Raw genomic sequence first — 20,640 nt, 5'->3', positions numbered from 1 at the left:
GGATGGCTCCAGTTCTACAGGGCTCAAGGCTTTGGGAGAAGAAGATCAAACTAAGCAGATCTGTGAGTTTGAGCGGTCAGCACACTTGCTGGTCAGCCTCCAGGTATTATCTATTAGTTGAGGACCAAAGGTCAAAACTAATAGTGTGAAGTACTGATGAGAGTAGGAACACACGTCAGCAGTATCCAAAGGCTGTTCCTCAAGATCACTCTTGGCATCTCCTGTGCAGCTTCTCCAGAGTGCCACATGAAACAATCGAAGAAGGAGGTGGGGAGGCTCACAGGATGCTTGACTGATAGAAAAAGTAGGTCCTAATAGCAGAAGAGTATTCTGGAGACAGAGTAAGGCCAAAGCATTGGCTTAAAAGCTTAGTTACCTTAAACCAAGATGTTTCTGAGGACCTTGTCAAAGGAAAATTTAGAAAAAAGCCACCTGAGAGATGAAGTTAAGTGTGAGGATGCCTTAGGGAAGAAAGGCATTCAGTGGAAGTTCCTGGATTCTTACAGCACAACACAGTGTTTTCAGCACTTCCTAAGGGACGGAGGCATTGCTGTGGCCACGGAGCCTGAACGAGCAGTGAGAAGCCTTGTTGCAAAATGAACAATTAGAAAATAGACTACGTACTCATCTTTGTCCACCTTTTCTCGGAGCTTCTTTAGCTGCTTGCTTTGGCTGAATTTCAAATTTTGAATTATGTTCTCAAAGTATTCCTCTTCCTTGTAGTTCAACTACATTGTGTAAAAATGATTTGGGGAGAAATATTAATTCCATCACCATCATAATTTCTCTACAAAACAAGTCAATACAGTTAAGAAACAGCATTAAAAACTTAACAAAGGATGCTTTTTTATTAGCCTTGTTACATGTTATAGTTCAGTCCTCTTCCTAGCTGAATCACAGTTTCAGTGTATTCTCTTATAACCAATGCAATAAAGCAAAGGTCAGGGTGATCTCACAATATTGCTATCATTCTGCATACCATAAATGTGTATAACCACACCCTCTTTATTCAGTACCCAGCGTTTGTAGTATTTTAGATATATACTATACTTATTTGATCTCGTACGACAAGAAAGGTTAAATCAAGCATACTTGGGGTATCAGTGTTGAACCATAAATGGGATCTACAGTTTTAGATTATTTTATATAACGTCTGGCCTTTCCAGGCTACAGTGACCTTGCCACCAGCTCCACATATCACTGCGGAGACTTACCTCAAGATACTCATTATTCAGTTTATTCTCATTGGAGATGATGTCATCAGGATAGCCAATCCTTTCTTTAATTGCCAGGGCCTGTGAAAATTACAACATTGAAAGCAGAGATACAATTATCTGTATAACCGCAGCCTTCAAACACAAACATTCATATGTCCACAACCAGCAATTAAATAACCTGATGTGCTATTTACAAATGGAGCACCTGACAGTGTCAACCAGTGCTCTTTGCAATGGCTCTTTGCTTTAGGTAAAAAAAAATAAAAAAAATGAAAAATAAAAACAGGCTTGAAATTTATCTCTTAACCCTGTCTGTCCTTTCAGGCTGCAGCTTTCCCATTTGCTCCGTTGCTCCATGTGCAATATTATTTTATGAGATTTTTCTTCTCTCCAGACTTTTCAATCTTATAGAACGGGTAACATTTAGTGCTCCCAATCTTGGAGGATATAATTATCTTTCCACTTCACTGATTCAGCTGAGAAAACAGATAAGGGCTCCATGAGCTTTGTGGTAATACACTCCTGAATATTGGTTCCTTCGGTGTTTATGCTCCCCTTGCTCCCCAAAGTCACTGCAGCTCCTCTCAGGTTAAATGAATGACATCAACTGCATGAGGGAGGAGTAGGTTTCTTTGTGATCCACCTCATATTCACCCACTGTTTATCATTAGTTCTATGTTATTATTTTAAATATATTTATTTTAATTGTTCCATTACATATTTCTATTTACCATTTCCCCACACTTCTCTGAGACAGGTCTCGGACTGTCCTGAAACTCCACGAGAGGCTGGCTGGCTCATGAGCTTCAAAGCCATGCTCCTCTCCACCTTAGCAGCACCGGAACTCAGACCTGTTCTACCATGTCTACTTTTTTTTTTTACATGGGTTTTAGAGATTAAACTCAGATTGAATTCAGGTCATGCTTACAAGGCAAGCATTTACCAACTGAGCTGTTAGGCAACTTTTGTTTATACTTTTCCTATATATTTTTAAAGTTGATCTTTTCCTACAGGTAGATTTGCTTCGATGGCCCTGACTGCTCTTTACCTTCTCTTCAGCTTTCTTTTTTGTCTCAGCATCCATCCAAGTGAGGTCATCTAAAGTCTGAATAAAAACTTCACGGATTTGTGCAATCAAATCTTCAACCTCAAAGCAAAAGGATATTAGCTTATTAATAGTTTAATATAGAAATATGGTCCAGGAGTTCATTCATTCTTTATTACAGTTTAAAATGAAGCTACATGCTGTACTTATAGATGCAATAGTATGGTCAGAAATGTACATTCACAGATGAATTCTGACCCCAAAAATGGGTATAAGATCATTATATTTTGAAGAAATACTGCTATTATTCAAATTTTTTAGTTAAATAGATTGTGTTACATACACAAAGCTAAAATCATCTTCAAAATGTGCTAGTTCTTGCTATTCTTGTAGACAAATAGGATATTAGCTCTCAATGTCACCGTTGGCTCAATAAAGCAAGAAGCAGCATTTTAGTAAGTTGTTTTACTATGTCATTACACTGCACTGTCTTAATTTTATTAGCAATTAGAAAATACGCTATCTATTTTCTAATATTTCAAATAAACTGTGGCTTGCTCTTTTGGTATTTAAGGAAATAGTCAGTTGGACAACAGACAACTTTTTAAGTCTAATACATGACAGTGTATTTCAAAGTCACTGCTTCTGAGAAACAGGTAAGTGCTTTCAATTAAGCAATGTGAAGGCAGAGACACAGCTAGACTTCCATGGGGAAGGCAGAGACACAGCTAGACTTCCGTGGGGAAGGCAGAGACATAACTAGACTTTTAAGAAGTACAAGTTGAAATCGGTTGAGAACAACGGAATGTACCGTTGCGGAATGTAATGATCCACAGATTCTTTGCCTAATTAATAAAAAGTAGGCAAAAAATGTGAACGATTGTAGCTGCTGAGCGAACAAATGCGCTGCTAGGGTGCTGTTTAGATGCTGATGTGCTGTGCTACAGCATTACCACGTGCTTGCTCTCTCCAGCAAAAGCTGCTTCCACATAAAGCCTCCCCACAGCATTCTCCATGTTCCCATTGACGTAGTTGGCACACCGTCTCCAGGTTGCAGTTTCGGATGTAGTCCCGTAAAGGGCCTATAAAATAGAAAAGGCAAATAGCATCTGACCAGGAGGCAGGGCTGGTGAACCGTAAGAACAAACAGTCTGCAAGATGCTGGTCTTTAAGTCTGGCTGAACTTCCTGCAATGCTCATTGCTTCTCTTCACAGAGTAGCTGTCCCTAAGCCACAATAAAATGTAATCTGACTGGATGCTTTACTTTAAAAATTGGGCTTCGGCAAACAAGGTATTTTTCCAGAGGCTTGTCCCAGTAGAACTTTTAGCTATTACAAGTTAATAACCTCCAGAAAAGCTTTGGGAGAGAAAAATACAACTTTGTACCTTCTATACAAACATAAACGTGAAGAAATGTTCAATAAAGGAACAGAAAGGAAAGCATATACACGAGAAAACGCATATCTTCTCTTAATAGCTTAAGTGAAGTTCAGCTACTTAGGAAAACTGGGTATATATAAATTTTAGTATCAATAGGGGGATTGGCTTAGGCAATGGCAATTTACTGAAATAGCATATATTTTTTTGCAGTCTTTATTTATTCAAGACAAAGTCTCACGTGGCCCAGACTACTCTCAAATTCATGATGTAGCTGAGAATGATGCTGGCCTTTGGGCCCGCTCCATCTCTCTGGTGTTGGCATTGGAGGTGTGAGCGGCCGTGCTCACTAGTTTGTTTACTTATCAGTTTTGTAAAAGTGATGCTCAGGAATGCTCACAATTGAGCCACATCCCAGATCTGTATCAAAATTGGTTGATTTTTATCTTTGGTGAAGAAACTGGAACTTCTAAGCGGCTGTTCTTTGGCAGAACATCAACCAGTATGTTAGGGTTTCCCTTCTTCACTTCCTACTGACCCCTTTCTTTATACCCGGACTAAAATGACTGCATAGATAAGATGTTCTACCTTCCCCACAGAACACAATGACAAAGAAGTCTATCTTTGTATGTCCCCCATGTGCCATGGGCGCCTGAAAATCAAGTCAATCAAAACCAAGAGAAAGGTACCTCTATGATGGAATGAAACACACTGGCAACAACATATTAATGTATTCTTTGATACAATCGTGGGTAACTCCTTACAGAGCTATTACTCATGATGTCCTAACAGGCCAGCATAGGATGACGAAGTCCAAGAAGAATGACCTCTTCCTACACAAGGGCAAAATAACCACGCCTGGGCATTTTGTGTCTTGGGAACGATCAGTACATTCTAGCAAACAGTACATGGCAAACATTTATAACCATGTATCTCCTTAGGCTTTAAGTCTTAAGAAAAGAGAGATTTTGTCTTCACCTTGCGGAAAGCATTTCTGGACTCCTTGTAGTTTCGGCTGAGGCTGCTTACAAGATCCATTATGAACCTCCAGGACATTAAATTTTGAAGATCTCTGTATAAAAAAACCCACCACCCAGCAACAAAAAAGATGAGGCTGCAAAGCTTCTAAAGACTGATATGAAATGCATATTTGAGGACGTGGGCACTCTGACATACCTACCTGGGAGAATATTTGGTAAGAATAGGCTTAAGTTTGGTTAAATATTCTGGAGCATAAACAACCACTTCTTCCTCATTTTGAATATTAATATTCACAGTTGACATGATTTCATTTGTGAAATTTGACCAGCTGAATGGCTGGGGAAAAAGCAGGCGTAAAACATTTAGTAATTATGGCTTTCTCTTTTGGGTTCCAAGAAGTATGGTTAGAAGTTCACACAGTAAAGGGCATCAGCTGCATCATAAAATGCTTAATATGATAGTCAGTTTGTGCTTGGGGGATTTTTGTCAATTGGTTCAATCATCTTTTGATTAGCTCTGCAACATGATTATTTAGATAGTAGAATTAGACCAACCGCTTAAGAACAAAAACATCTCTGTTGTGCATACAGAGTACACAATTAGAGATTAAGCTCATTGTCATTTCTTCTTTAAGAAATATTTTTAAAGAAGAAGAAAAATGTAATTTTAAAAATAAAACTTCATTGGTCTATAAAATGCAGTATATGTAAACTGTTATTTTATTGGATATTTCATTTATTTACATTTCAAATGTTATTCCCTTTCCCGGTTTCCTCTCTGCAAACCTGTACCCATCCTTCTATGAGGGTGCTCTTCCACTCATATATGAACTCCCAACTCACCATCCTGGCATTTCCCTATCCTGGGGCAACAAGCCTTCACAGGACCAAGGGCCCCCCTCTCACTGATGCCAGATAAGTCTATCCTATGCTACATAAAGAACTGGAGCCATGTGTCCCTCTATGTGTACTCTTTGGTTGGTGGTTTAGTCCCTGAGAGCTCTGGGTCTGGTTGGTTGATATTGTTGTTACTCCTATGGGGTTGTAAAACCCTTCAGCTACTCAGTCCTTATGAACTGTTTTTTTTTTAAAGTGGATCTGAATTAAAAATCATTTCAAACACAGATATGTGCATCTGAGCAGAGTTCCTGCTGCAAACAGAACATTGCTATAGCAGAGATGGTGAGGAACCAGACAGAGGAACATGCCTTGAGCTATTCACCTTAGCTCTATAGAGAAGCTCATGGGACTTGAACTGCAGCAGCTAAATTGAGAATGTCTAACTGATGGAATCTTGTCTATTGTACCTTATATGGGAACTGAGTGTCTAACTGCGTCAGACTCTTAGATTCTCATCTATATATACAGAGGTCCCTTACTGTGCAAGAAGTGCTAGACTAAGTACGTGCTTCCCTTTGCTGCTTTGGACAAGTCTTTCAAAACATGTTTACTTAATATATTACGTCAATAAGTGTATGTAAGAAATGACCAACTCATGCAAAACATTGACCAGAATCAGTCCAGTATTACAGACTTGATACAAAGAGAATGTTGACTGTGGAAGTTTTGATGTATTTCTAAAAACAAGGTTCATGTCCCAAGCATGTAGACCAAACACTATTGCTACTGCTACTATTACACCCTCTCAAAGCACAAAGCAGGGCGTTAGAAACCAGCTAAACAAAAATAAGTAAGTCCTATTCTTCAGTAGATTCCAAGACAGATTTTCTTCTTATTTCCTGATTCTGTTTCTAACTTTGATTCTGAATACTTCCATAGATGGCCTGAATGAGAACATGGAAAGTTCTATGAATAAATTAGTCTGTTTTAAGAATTTAAAAGAAATTTAATATCTTCTTGCTTGACAATTCACACCAAATGACAATGCAAAGGCCTCTCAATGCACCTTCTTCAAACCCTTTTCGGCTACAGTTTTTAAAATCTTGTAATTTCCCTTAAAATAAATTTTGCCTTTGAAACTCATTTGTCTTAAATTCAGAAATATCAATTTTAAATATCTCTCTACCTCAAGACTTCTCATGTTGTCAAATGATGAGTGTCATTAGCATTCATTTTGAAATTAACTTATTTTAATAAGTAAAATGTAAAGTTGTAATATCAGGGATGGGTATAAGAAAAGGGCACATTAAATTTAAAAACTTTCTACTTACCTTCCCATTGATCTCCAGAGAGAAGTTATTTTGGAGCTTGGCCAATGTCATTTTGTTATAAAGCAGCATTGGGTCATTTCGGTCTTCTGGTTTAGTTGTGGCCTACGGATATAATGTTGGTTGTGGTTTTAGAAAAATATAATCATATATGATAGAAAATAAATATAGGGTAAGCATGAGATAATTTGCTGTAATAATTAAAATTTAACCAGATCGTAAAGCTTAAAATTCTTCAAAAATCTTTTAACATCTTGGTAACCGTCCAAGCCACCTAAGTAACATTTGTGGCTAATGATCAGTTCAGTTGGGTCTGCACCTGTTTTGCATCATAACTTTTTTATATAGTCGTCTCCAATTTATCTCTCAAATACTGGCTTCTGCCCTCAATTTTGTAACTGAGTATTCTACTTAAAATTAAGCTGGGGGGAGGAAAATGCAAAAGATCTTACAATAATTTATGGCAGTTGTCACAGCAAATTTTTAGTCTACAGCAGGTAGGTAGCAAGTTGGTCAAAGAAAATGGCCACCCTACTTTTGTGACCACCCTTCCTTCTGACTAATGACATATACTCAATTGCTTCCGAGTTAATTTTGTTCACTTAGTCTGAAAGATAAAATTATGTCAGCAACTCCTAAGTTAGTGCTTGAGAAGAATAAAGGCAATTTTAAGTATGGAGAGACACAAAGAGGATGGTATGAAATGAGAACTGAGCAAAAAGACCTTCAATATTCGGGTTAACGTATCTATTCATTGATGAAGACAACCAATGTTGAATATCTCCTTCATACAAGACAACATGCACAATACTAGATAAACACTTGTGATACAAGAATAATGTTGACTTGTGGGGGAAACCTAACACAATGTATGTACCAGGAAATATAGTGACCACTGTAGAGCCAAGGCTGGCCAAGGGGGACATGGTCTGAGAACATAGGTGTGATCAATTCCCAGGGCGAGAAATTCTCCTCTAGCAATTCAGTTTTCCTCTGAGAACTACAAGTAACCTATCGAATGTCCTCCACAGAGTTGCTCCTCCAATCAAGCTGACTCTGGTTGTGGAGAGGTTGTTTTTATGTAGCCAGGGCAAATATAAAATCACTCTCCATGACCATTATTCTTTACTCTTCTGCAGAGGCCAGATGGCAGTGGTAAGCACATGGGGACATAAGAAAATAGCTTACACTGTAAGGAACTCTGAGGCCAGGTTCAATCACAACCCCGAATATTGATGGAAGCCAGGGTTTACTTGCTCATGCCTGCGTGGCAGACTCAGAGAACAGAGTGCCAGTTCAGTCTCCAAGGGCTTGCCTGGAACCAGGAGAAAGGCAGAAATACCCTTGGCTCTGTTGCTTGGGTCTTTCTGTTTTCCTGACTTCAGCAGTTTCAGAGTCAGAAATCAGTGGCATCACTTTGACTTCTGACTAAGTCCCTAGCAGGACAGAGAGGATCTAGACAGACACTTTGTATTTCAAGTTAACATAAAGTAAAATTGTTGAGAAAAGCTGCCGTGTGTTTGCATGTGTCTTCCTGAACCACTAGGACATCTCCTACTTCCCATGAAATATTTTGAGGCAACTGGCCCACACACAGCTTCTTAACTGGTTGTCAACCCTGGTGTGTCTTTTGGATTTCAGGAAATCCTATAGTTTCAAAGGTGCTCTGGAAGTTAATGACCCATTACTAGACTATGCATTTTTATCACTGGGTTAAAGAGCTACGATTTTTTTTAAAACAACCTAGAAAGGAAGGAATGAAGCAGAAAGTGGTTGACATTATTCAGTATCCCAGAAAAAAAATATGTTTTACATTGGCAATTTCTTTTTCCAATTCCATAACTTTATTCATTTCCAAAGAGAGCTGGTTTTCATCAATAGGCAATCTTTGTTCCTGACGAATCAGTCTGGCCACAGAAATCATAAAATCCACATATGCTGTGCAAGCCTGAAAGAAAGAAATAATATGTTGTTGGGGAAGCTTCTGATAGTCATTGTGGTACATAGAAGTTTTAAAATATTAATTTTGGTAGAAGAAAAAGAACAATCAAATGGAAATATTTTCTAAGTGCTTGTACAGGTTTTTTTAATTATAGCTGAGACACAGCAATAAAATATTACTTTAAATGTTTTAATTTGTGGTCATTTGTCTATGAAGATTAGGTTATTTTTAAAAATGTTATTTTGTGTTCACAAAAATACAGTTGTAAAGCACTTGTTAAATACATATTACCTCTTTTTCTTTTCTAAACTTTTTCTTCATGTTGGCTTTGCATATATATATATATATGTATATATATGTATATATGCAAGTATTTTTCAACCATTTATGAAGAGTTACAAATTCATAAAATATTATCAGAACACCTTCCCAGATTCATCTTGGGTCAAGTTAAGTTTTTTTGAGGCTGCTCTCAGGAGTTCATCCAACAAACAACAAAAGGTTGTAATTTTTTTTCCATTATACCCTCATTACTTTGACGTTTTACTATTAGATGCCATAGATTTAGATACCATCTCTTCCAAAGACTCAATATGTTTACATCTTATCTTCAGATATGATTTAATTTGTAAGCAGGAACTATATGCTATTTGCATTACCAACCTTTTCAGGATTGTACAAATGCCTTAACTGAATTCAGTGACATCAAGACCAGGAGAATTCAATGCCACTTCTGCTAAGTCTCAGTCACCTGCTACTCATTAGCCTTCATTCTATGTCGGCATCAAAAATACATTGTGATCTTCTTATTTCTTTTGAAATTGACCCTAATTCAAGTTTCCAGCAGAAACTTTCTGAGTAAGGTAAGTGACTGTTACCAGGGGAATTCTGACACAAAATTCTGGGATAAGTGAATGAATCTTTGATGCTTCCAAGATTTGGTATTTGGGTAAATACAAATGAAGGCTACAATGTGCGCTAAAAGAGTGTACCACTTTCAGTTTCAGAAGAATCTCATATCCCTCCGAAAGGACTACAAGCACAAAGAACACCATTATATTCAATTTGAATATAAAGGCATGTGTATTTATAGGTGTTCACCATCAAACATAAAAAAATAGTAAAGTGAAAATGTGAAATCAAGCAAGAGTTTAAAAATGTGTATTTACTGTGAATATCAAAAATCAAACATTCTGCTACCTATGACCCTCAAAAAATGCTAAACAGACCAAGTTCTCTGGATATGTGTGTTTTCTCTGTTGAGGGATACACTGTAATGTTACAATTACCTAGGTAGTGCTTCTGTCTATATTTTAATAGGATAAAGTATGGGGGTGAATTTGTATTTAGAAATCCAATCACTGAGGTATTAGAAATGAAATGATAATTTTGTATTGGTCATTTCCAAATTAAGTTTGTTCCCATTTCAAGCTAATCAGAGTTCTTGTTTCACTTTGAAGTAAAGAAACATGTCTGGGTTCATCCCTAATGGGACCACATAGTCCAAAATATAAGAATGTAGTGTTGGGCTGGAGAGATGGCTCAGAGGTTAAGAGCACTGGCTGCTGTTCCAGAGAGCATAAGTTCAATTCCCAGCAACCACATGGTGAGCTCATGACCACCTGTAGTGAGAGCTGGTGTGCTCTTCTGACATGTACACATGTAGGTAGAACATTGTATACATAAAAAATAAATAAATAAGCAAACAAGTAAATAAATAAATCTTAAAAAGAATGTAGTGTTTTGAATTAACTATATTTCAAAGCATATAAATCCATCTGCTTTCAGCAGGTAATTACTACTGCCTTTGAAGGAGATGATAATTTGAATTTTCTGATATTATTCTTTTGAGATTTCTCTTTGTTATACGAGATAAGTTTTTGTTAATGATGTGAGAAAACAAGAAGAATCCTTCTAGGTACTTTGCTGAGCCTGCAATCTGGTTCTTATTCTTTATAAGTGTATCTGATGATTGTGGAACCTTAGTGGATAACATCATGAAACAACAGTTCAGTCCTGCTGAACTGGTGAAGCCTCAGATTGCTAGCTCCCGGGACACAGAGCTATGATGGATGTGTTCCAGCATGGCCACCACTTCTTATTAAAACACACACTGTAGTATCTTTAAAACTCAAACCCACTGTAGCAAGAGTCTAACTGAAGGCCTTATCTTTTTCTTATTTTTCAACATGTAAAATGCCAAATGATGCCAGGTATACAGATTTGGAGAAACTGAGGTATTTTTGAAAGTGAAATTTAGCTTTCTTTTCTTGGGTCTTAAAGAAGAACACAGTTGTCAGGGCAGGGATAAGAATGAGCTCTCATGTTTAGTGGCTGTGCTCTGAAGAGATAGTAAATCAAGGATTGTCTCAGTGGAGAAGAACCCAAAAATATCTAGTAGCCCTTTGTTAAAAAAAAAAAAAGACTATAGAACCTACCACTAGCAGCAAGTCATTGAACTGAGAGCTGGGGCCCTATTGGAGGAATTAGAGAAAGAATTGAAGGAGCTGAAGGGGTTTGCAACCCCATAAGAACAATACCAAGCCACTACTCAAAGAGTATGCATCGACAGATCCATGGCTCCAGCTGCATTTGTAGCAGAGGATGGCCTTGTTGGGCACCAATGGGAAGAGAAGCCCTTGGTGCTGCCAAGGCTGGACCCCCCAGTATAGGGGAAAGTCAGGGCAGGGAAGCAGGAAGGGGTGGGTGGCTGGGGAGGGGGAACACACTTATAGAAGAAGGGGGGGGATGGGATAGGGGTTTTATGGACAGGAAACTGGGAAAGGGGATAATATTTGAAATGTAAATAAAAAATATCCAAAAAAATGTAAAAAAAAATTAAAGCTCTCTTCTGTGGCAAAGAAAGAAAGAAAGAAAGAAAGAAGGAAAGAAAGAAAGAAAGAAAGAAAGAAAGAAAGAAAGAAAGGAAGAAAGAGAGAAAGAAAGCCAGCCTAGCACTGACAAGGGTATTTTTAAAGGGATAATTGCTTTCAAGAGCCAGTGTAAAATCCATATAGCAGTAATTTTGTGGGGTTTTAAACCACACATTAAAAAAATAATATTGACTAATCCTAATATCATGGGTTATTGCTTTGGTTAGAGTGATTTCCATATTATAACAGCAGATAATGGTGTTTATAAACTAGCTCTTTAGAAGAGGAGATTCCCGTAAAGCTGGGAAAACGCTGATATTTATTAGAATTGCTAAAGAAGAACACAGCAAGGCCATTTTACTGCTGCCCTTCAGACTTTAAGATCACTGTTAATGAATGACATCCAGATCCGGGAAAGAGGCAGAAGTTCTCCAGTCAGATTGGCTGACATCTGGGCACCCTGCTGGTGACCTCTGAAGAACAGGAGTTTCCTAGTCAGACGTTTGTGACACTCAGCTCTTATCAGTTGTCTGTATTTTCCTTCCTTAGAAGAAAATCTACAAAATGTAAACCTATAAGTAAGTAACTGAGAAGTCATATAACTGTGTTCTAGCTAGCTATCAATGCTGGGGAATATTGTGTGTTATGCATGTTTACTAATGGAACCTACAAAGTGTACTAAATAAGAAAGATGTAACACCAAGTAGGAAAGATGCTTCCCATCTAAAAGGCTCAGAAACTTTCCATTAAGCAGCATACAGCTGCTGGCGGAAACTTGTTATCTACAGAGAGATTGTGCGTATAGAATTACACAACTATTCCTAGGAACCAGACATGAGACATAGCAGAACATAAAAACAACTCTAAAATAGGAACACAGGACCCAAGGGGATCACGTAGGGGCCTGAGGTGGTTGGGTTATCAGAAAGAACCTGGAAGTTTATACAAGATTTTCAATGTTTTACTGTATATGCTGTGAACCAGATTTTTCACAAACTGCTTTCAATCTCTAAAAATTCTCCTCTCAAATTTACTAAATTGAAAATAAAACGGCCCTTTATGTTTTATTGAATGCATGTACCCTCTGGATTTAGTCTCTTTCTTGGAATCCAGAAAGAAGAAAATGAGGTCAATAGTTCTCCTTGTATCATATGTATGTCAGTGCCACCAAACAGAGACACTACATAGGCCATATGTACTAGCTGAGAAGCTTAAAGTGCTATAACAAGTGGGCCATCTTGCAGGTTACTTTAGATCTACTTACCCTCATCAGAGTCCACCATACTCCTTCACATAAATGACCAAGTGACCTCCTCTGAGTTCTTCTCTATTACAGTACAGTTTACACACTGCAGCCAGAGAGAGCTTTTAAAAAGCCAACTGGCATGGAATCTAAATGGCTCATCTGCTCACCCACTCATTATCACATCACCATTTTATTGGTATCATATTTCCTCAATTTACATTTTGTCCCTCCACTAGTTCCCCTCTCTCTTATGTCTTTTTTATTCCTGCATTACTTGAGTTCAATGACAGCACAAATATGGTCACACTGACATGAATTTAAGGAATATTTATTAAATAAAAATACTGATGTTATACTGAAGTATATTAGGAAGGTTTTACTCATTTGTACTTGATCAGAACATCTCCAGACCATGGCAGGTTTTATTAGTTTGCACTCTGAGTGATCAAGCAAGTAAAACCCCCTCCATGTTTAATCTCAATTTGTTTGAGCCTGCTCATCTTTCTGACTACAAATCTCAGCTTGTGCTCTTTCCTGGAATTTAGTGGACTGGGGAAGAGGAGTCTGTCTTTTCTCTGACTTAAGACACAGAGGCCTTGGGTCATCTCTTTCTGGCTTTTATCTACTATGGCCATGTTTCAAGCCCTTTATCCTTATCCCGAACATGCCTCCATGTTTCATAAGCCTACCAGTTTTAGAAGAGTTCTAAACTAATTCATAGCTCCCACCCTTCTCTCTGTACCCATTGCCTTGTTTCATTTGAATCCATACCTCCTAATCTCCAACTTTTCCCTTCTCAGATTCAACTTCTCATTGAATTTTCCCATTTTATTTTAATTATTTATTGAATGAATACTTGGTTCAACCAAGTATTGAAGTGACTGTCCAAAACCTTGTCATTGGTACATATAGAGCAGGTATAAGAATTAGTGCCCTAACTTATTCTCTTTGTCAGATAAACATTAGTACACAGCACAAAAATATTTATAATGATAGCCAATTTTTACAAATTTATTAACAAAGGAGGCCAAGATAATTAGCCTTGATTTAGTAAAAAGTTAAGAGAAAAAGAAGTCTTGAAATTAATCCTTCAAACCTCAGGGGCCTTTCTTGAAGAGAGTCTTTTGTTTTGAAGACAATTAAGATTATTTCTCTTTAAAGAGGACTTTTGCATATGAGATAGTTGGTTGACATTCCAAGAATGGGAATGATTATCTTTTATGGGCAATGTTACCCTTTACCCTGTTTTCTCAGAATAGATATTTACACTTTTGTTATATCTATATCTATATCCATCTACATATATAGAGAGAAGAGAAGATATTGTATGTATATATATGTATATATATATTAGAGAGAGAAAGAGAGAGAGAGAGAGAGACAGAGAGAGAGAGAGAGAGAATGTGGATGTGTCTTCCATGTGCAAAACCATAGCGGATTCATGGAACTCAAATCCAATAAACCAACAAAAGACTATTCATGAGAGTGTATGCATTGGTGAAAAAAATCTGTGTTTCTGTTCATTTTGCATATCTATTCATGTTGGATGTACTTCATCTATACCACCTTAGTGCATTCTCTTCACAAAGGACTCAACAAGCCTGAGTCAGTCTCCTTTTCTCTTGTCATTGCTTTTTGGAGTCTGTAAACCCCCTCCAGTTCCAGAGAAACTCATCTGATGAAAACCAAATGTCCCTGTCCATATTATTAGATCTATCTGAAATTTTAGAATGTTCAAGAAAAAAGGAGGCTGACATATGTTACTTCCGATGGCTTCATTGCTGCTTGACTAAGCATTTAAAGGAGAACCAGTGGCAATATTTTTCAAACTGTTTCATGAAGAGTAGAAAGAGTAGAAAAGTCACAAACCAATTTTATGACCCCAACTTGATTCTAAAGCCAGGCAAAATCACTAAGATAAAAGAAAACACTGGGTAAATAACTGAGACGATGACCAGAGTAAAGTCATCAGCCAATTACTGATAAGTGTTTGACAGAACATTTTTAAAAGACCAGGATTAAGATTAAGGTGAATTTATGTCAGGAAAAAGTATACAGGTATCATCCAGAAATAATTGATCAATAGACATTAAACAATATAATAACAAAATAAAGTACAAAACCACATGATCATCTCCAGTGATGGAAAAAAATTCTCAAAAGCATAAATTAAAAAAAAATACTTCAGCGCAATAAAGGCCACAATGAAAAGTTGAGTGTTTTCCATCCAAGATCAGAAATAAGACATGGATGTCTCACCATCACTCTTCTGATGTACTTTGTACCCAGCACTTTGATATCTTTAGTTGTAGATGTTTTACCTTATTTTTTTGTCAACTACCTATAACTTCCACTACTGGTAATAAAATACATTTGACAAAAAAAAAAAAAGACATGGATGTCTCCTCAAGATAGTTCTAAAAGTCTTAGCCAGAAAGTTAAGGCAAGCACAAGAAATAAACAGTATCCGTGTGGGAAAGGAAGTAGAGAACACTGAGACAGTGTTTGCCAACTGGATGTTCTCATGCATAGAAGGTGTCATCAAAAATAGTGTTAGAACTGAACAGAGTAAAAGGAAGCCAATACACAAAATCAGTAGCATTCAGACAAACAAAAATTTGAACTGCCTGACTTATAAATAAAGAAACAATCCAATTTACAACAGAATGAAAATCAGGAGAAAATTCAGCTGGCATTTTCCAACCTCTTTTATATTCAGTGGTGCAAACCCTTTCTTAGAAATATCAAAACCTATTAATTAAGAACTTAGAGGAAATGGTCCATCACTTCCCTCTTTTCCAGTTCCCTTTGACCTTATACATGAGTTCTGCACAACAAGCCAATTCTGACCTGGCAGACTAATGTGAATTCCAGAAAAGGTTGAGGGTAGGACAATAAAATTAAAGGCAGCTGAGAGCTCAGGGAGTCCCATGTGTCTTATCTCACTTGATCTGCCTGCTTTGAGATTGGAAAGGGAGACAGAAACGTATGATCTCTTGCTTCCCGCACTATAATTTTGAGTGTTTTTGTTATTGTGGCTTAGACAAAATCCAGTCCAATACAAACTTCCATGCCTATAGAGACAAGAAAGCCAATGTGAATCAAATCCTCTAGGATCTAGCGTCTAGATGACGGCTACAGAGACCTGGAAAATTATGCTCTATCTCCATGGAGTGACTAGAACAGCTCTGGCTGCACAGACTTTTGCAAATGCAAACTTCAGTTTCTAAATCTATAGGCCAAGAAAGAAATGTGCGTGACTAAGTGAAGGCCCCAATTCTCTAACAGAATGGACAATTCACATTTTCACATAAAAAAAAAAAAAAACCCTTGTGGTTTAAGTAAAAATGCATCTGCATTAGATGCAAACCCCAAACGGCCAGTTTGTCATATGTTTGACATTGTGACTAACACTGAAAAAAAATTCATAGACTATACTCTCTTCTTAATAAAAATCTTATCCAGGGGAAAAAGGAAGAAATGTCACCACCTTGATAACCAGGCATAGATTAAGATCAGAAATGTTAAACAAATAAAAGCTATCTAAGGACTGAGGGGGAAACAACAGTTTAAAATCTAAAACTGTAAATATGAACAAGTCCTGAGTTGAAAATTAAGATATGCTTTGACATTCCTCCCTCACTTTTAACTCCGAAACAGGAAGCAGCTGACACTTCTTAAAGCCAACAGCTGCAGCGCACAGAGCCACTAGATCACTCTGATATCCTACCTCCATTTAATTATCTTTACTACTAATTGTGGCCTTTAGTATCATGCTGTAGGTACTTTTCTTAATTTCTGTACTGTGTATCTACTCCAACACATAGCTTATTTCATGTTATTTGAACATAACATGAATGCAAGGCACGGCAACTTTTTAACTAATTTCAGCTAAGAAATGATCCCAGTCATACTATCAAAATGTTACTCTTTAGGGTCAGGAAAAGCAGACCCAGCTAAGACAGTTCTTCTGTGTTAAAAGAACTATGAGAAAAGCATCTGTAGGACAAAAGCCTGCCCTCAGACATCTAATCACATTTGACTGTTCATTTTGTCTGATGGAGCTCCTTCCATCAGGAAACAAGAACACAGTCTCATCAACCTAAGGCAAGAAAGCTAGGTGGAGATAGTAAAATGTTTTCCAGGTCAACAGCAGCCATGTATGACGTGATTCCGTGTCTTGCGTGCTTTGGGAAGGAAGCAGATATCCCTTTGACATAGTTATCTGACAATAGAATCAGGAAGTTCTAGAAGAGTACGTGTCACCAGACCTGTTCATCCCAGTGTTCTGTGATTTGATTCATCAGACACTTTTTGTTTTCTTTAAATGATCCACCTTAGACATGAATGGAAACATCTTAGGGTGAATTTTAAAAATAGATCATGTGACTTAAAAACTAAGAATCAAAATTTGCGGGCAGAATTCCAAGCTTTCTTGTTTGATTTCTACTAGTTGAGTCGTAGTGTTCATTCTATCAAAGGAACTTCAGCACAGATTGGTTTTGGCTTTTCCACAGCAAAAATTGTAAAGAGTTTTAAATTTGACTTTAGTCCTTTTCATGATTAAACATTTGCACAGATGACTCAGTATCTATGTCGGCTTGTTTTCTCCCCCTGCTTTTATTTACCTCTTTATATATTCCTGTACACTCATAGTAGTCTCTGGAAGGGAGGCCAAGTCGAGGCTGGTCAAACTATAAAAAAAATACACCAAGGAAAACAAATTACTCAGCAAATATAAAACATTTGGATAGAATAGACTAGGCCCTCTCTCTGTACTGTTTGTATGGGCAACAAGTGGAAATGAAGTAAACAGCTAAGGAACAGTTTCTACAGTACTTGTAAGTGATAACTACATGGGTAGTTATATAATCTGGGGGATTTCATTGTTGATATGTAATGAAACCAAAGAAAACTAGAATTAAAAATAAACTGAGAATGATTTTTAATTCAGAACAGAAGATATAAGGAGGATCTTGGCCCAGTGAACTATGAAATTACCCATTTACAGAACTTCCCAGCTTCTGGGTATTCTAATATGGTCCCTTTCAAGCCATGTTTGCTTGCCCCACCCTGGTAGAAGTAGGTTGTATTCTTCCAAGTTTATTTGGGTCTGTGGAGATGGAGGCATAGAAAACCACTACAGTGTACCTATTTGCCAGTGTAAATTTTGCAACAAATTTTGAGATTGTCTCCCAAAGAGGCATGGAGAAGACTCCCCCTAAGATATGTGTGTTCGAAGGGGTTTTAGCAGGAGCAGACATTAGCTGGGCATATGAGAAGAGAGTCTCTGCTGTTCTGTGTATGTGCTCCACTTTGGGCACTGATGATAAGTACAAGTGGACATACTGACTGCCTTGTAAGACTGCTTTCTATTCAGTGCATTAGAATGGATGCAGATAGCAAATCAGGGCACTCATAGATGAAGATGGGAATCCATGAATTTTGAGGAGTCCAATCCCATCCAGAGGAAATACGCACACACACACACACACACACACACACACACACACATACACCACACACACACACATACACTACACACACACATATATACACACCACACACACACACACCTCATACACATCCTCACACCCCTCACACACACATATACACACCACACACACTCACACACCCCCACACCCCCCACACACACCCACACACACACACACACAAACACACACTGTTCTGTTGAAAGAGCTATAGGACAACTCCACATGAAGGATCATTAAAAGGACGGTATTTTATTTATCTTAACTGAAATTAAAAGCACAGTGAGAATGAAAACTGTGTTCAAACCCTCTTTATGATTTTTATTTTAAATTAGTGAGGGATTTTTGGTTTCCAGACCTACATTACTTTATGTAAACCAAAGCATAAAGCATACAAAGAAACTGGCGGCTATTTTCATAATAAGAGGATCCTGGGGAGTTATCTTAAATAGAGGCAACAGACTGGGCTGCGTGTCGAAAACTTATAGCTAAGAAAATCCTTTCAACATGGAATCTTAGGGCTGAGAGCCAGGGCAGGGATTTATTACACCTTCGTTCATGCACTGAGAGGAAGAATTAGCATTACTCAAATATCAATGAAAATAACACACATGGAAATTTCATTACAAGTTAGAGATAGTGTTGGCTGCCTGATGCACATACTTACATGAATTATATGCTGGGTAGAATTCTTATCATCAGTGCCAACAAAAAAATTAATGAGGACCTTTTTCCCATATTTAGAATTCAGTTGTGCAATAGATTTCTCAGCTGTCCAAGAAGTACCTAAAGGAACAGAAGGTGAAACATATTTTCTGAAGCTGTGATTCATTAGCAGTACTATAAAGTGGAAATTATTAATTTAAAAAATAAAGAAAATTGCCTTACCATATGTTTGTTCCCAGTTTTGTGATGCTACTGGCCACCCATATATATCTGGTAACAGTGTGAGCAGAGGTTGCCCACCTCTGCTATCAATAGCAGCTTTGTGAGATAATGAAAACAAATTCAGAATGAGGGTCTGCATATTCTATTCATATTTTGTTACATATATATGTATACATATTACAAACAGAGAACACTTACATTCATTTATACATGATCTGTACAAAGTTTTTGCTTTCTGCACTGCTACTATGTCCTCAGTTTTGGGTTCTTGAAGGACATCTGAAATCAAGCATTTAGTAAAGTGTATCAATACAATGGTTGATTTGGAGCTGTCATTAGCATTTCAACATAGCTCTAAATAAAAATAAATGTTTTTCCCCTCTTCATTCTAAAATCTTGAGAATAATCCAGTCCTCATTCTCAGAACATAAGTAGAGTTTACTCCTCTAGCTAAGCTACATGCAAGTCTTTTGGAGGGAACTGCTGGTATGTATGGACGCACGTGCTCGTCCGCTTCTCAGCCACAGGTACCAGTTATTTTTTTTGGAAGTTCAGATTAAAAACAAAACAAATAGTAGGAAGGAATTGGGGAATTAGTGTGGACAATCCTCTTGATGACTAGAAGGTAATTTTCTTTGTGTGAATGTGCTATTGATGATCCAAATGGGTTGTTTTTCCTGAATAGGCATTAAAATAGGGAACATATTTTTTGTACAAAGCAACTTCTAAAGGAGAAGAGAAGTAGGGATAGATAGTGATGTGTCCAAGCATTCTCCACTTTTATGGAAGACAAGATTTGGTGAAATTGTTAGCAACTTTAACACAGCACAGGGCTGAGTAGGGGAGTCAGTAGAAATGATTTGATAGTAACCATTAAAGATTGCTCTTCTGTAAAATGACATGAGCACACCATCACTTGAGATGATGTCATCACTTGAGCTTTAGGTCATGTGTATATAAAATTAAAGCAAGAATGTTAAGATATGCCAACACATCCATTTTGGTGTCTACTACCCTCTGGGTAACTCAATGAAGGTCTGCAAATCCTGGAGGAAATTATCAACTCTAATCCTTTGCAAAATTTCTTATAATGTCCAGCAGCTACGTCTTTTAAAAAATGGATGTAAGAGGAGAGAAATTGAATTCACAGACACAGTCAACACTAACCTTTCAAAATGACTTCTAGTTCATCTCTTAGAATGTCAAAATTACTGTATCTGGAACTGGTCTCAGGGATGACATTGCGTTTCAACCAGCCTCCACAAGCATATTTGAAGAAGTCCGTACATGGCTCAGCAGAGGCATCCATGTTCTGGATCAGTCGAGCAGCTGCAAGACCAGAGAAAGGACCAAACGCAATGAAAGATGTATTGCTTAAGCAAGCTGGACATGTCAGCTGGACAGATGCTCT

At 37.5% G+C, this 20,640-nt stretch overlaps 1 protein-coding gene across 7 annotated transcripts in view; it reads right to left on the bottom strand.

Annotated features, from left to right (window-relative positions):
- Positions 1-20,640, bottom strand: part of Mme (membrane metallo-endopeptidase) — an 88,119-nt gene that overhangs the window by 36,193 nt on the left and 31,286 nt on the right. For all 7 annotated transcript variants that reach the window (XM_087616091.1, XM_087616096.1, NM_012608.2 and 4 more), the window contains 13 exon segments: positions 20,397-20,558; positions 19,428-19,508; positions 19,230-19,325; positions 19,009-19,127; positions 17,478-17,543; positions 8,602-8,736; positions 6,792-6,893; positions 4,821-4,957; positions 4,619-4,712; positions 3,216-3,344; positions 2,266-2,364; positions 1,215-1,295; positions 625-728 (listed from right to left, as the gene is read on the bottom strand). In XM_087616091.1, the coding sequence (XP_087472217.1) occupies positions 625-728; positions 1,215-1,295; positions 2,266-2,364; positions 3,216-3,344; positions 4,619-4,712; positions 4,821-4,957; positions 6,792-6,893; positions 8,602-8,736; positions 17,478-17,543; positions 19,009-19,127; positions 19,230-19,325; positions 19,428-19,508; positions 20,397-20,558 (1,405 nt within the window).

This window comes from Rattus norvegicus, chromosome 2, assembly GCF_021556685.1.
Source record: "Rattus norvegicus strain SHRSP/BbbUtx chromosome 2, alternate assembly SHRSP_T2T, whole genome shotgun sequence".
Lineage (NCBI taxonomy): Eukaryota > Metazoa > Chordata > Mammalia > Rodentia > Muridae > Rattus > Rattus norvegicus.
Note: the sequence above shows the minus strand (reverse complement) of the source record. Positions and strands in the feature narration are given on the sequence as shown.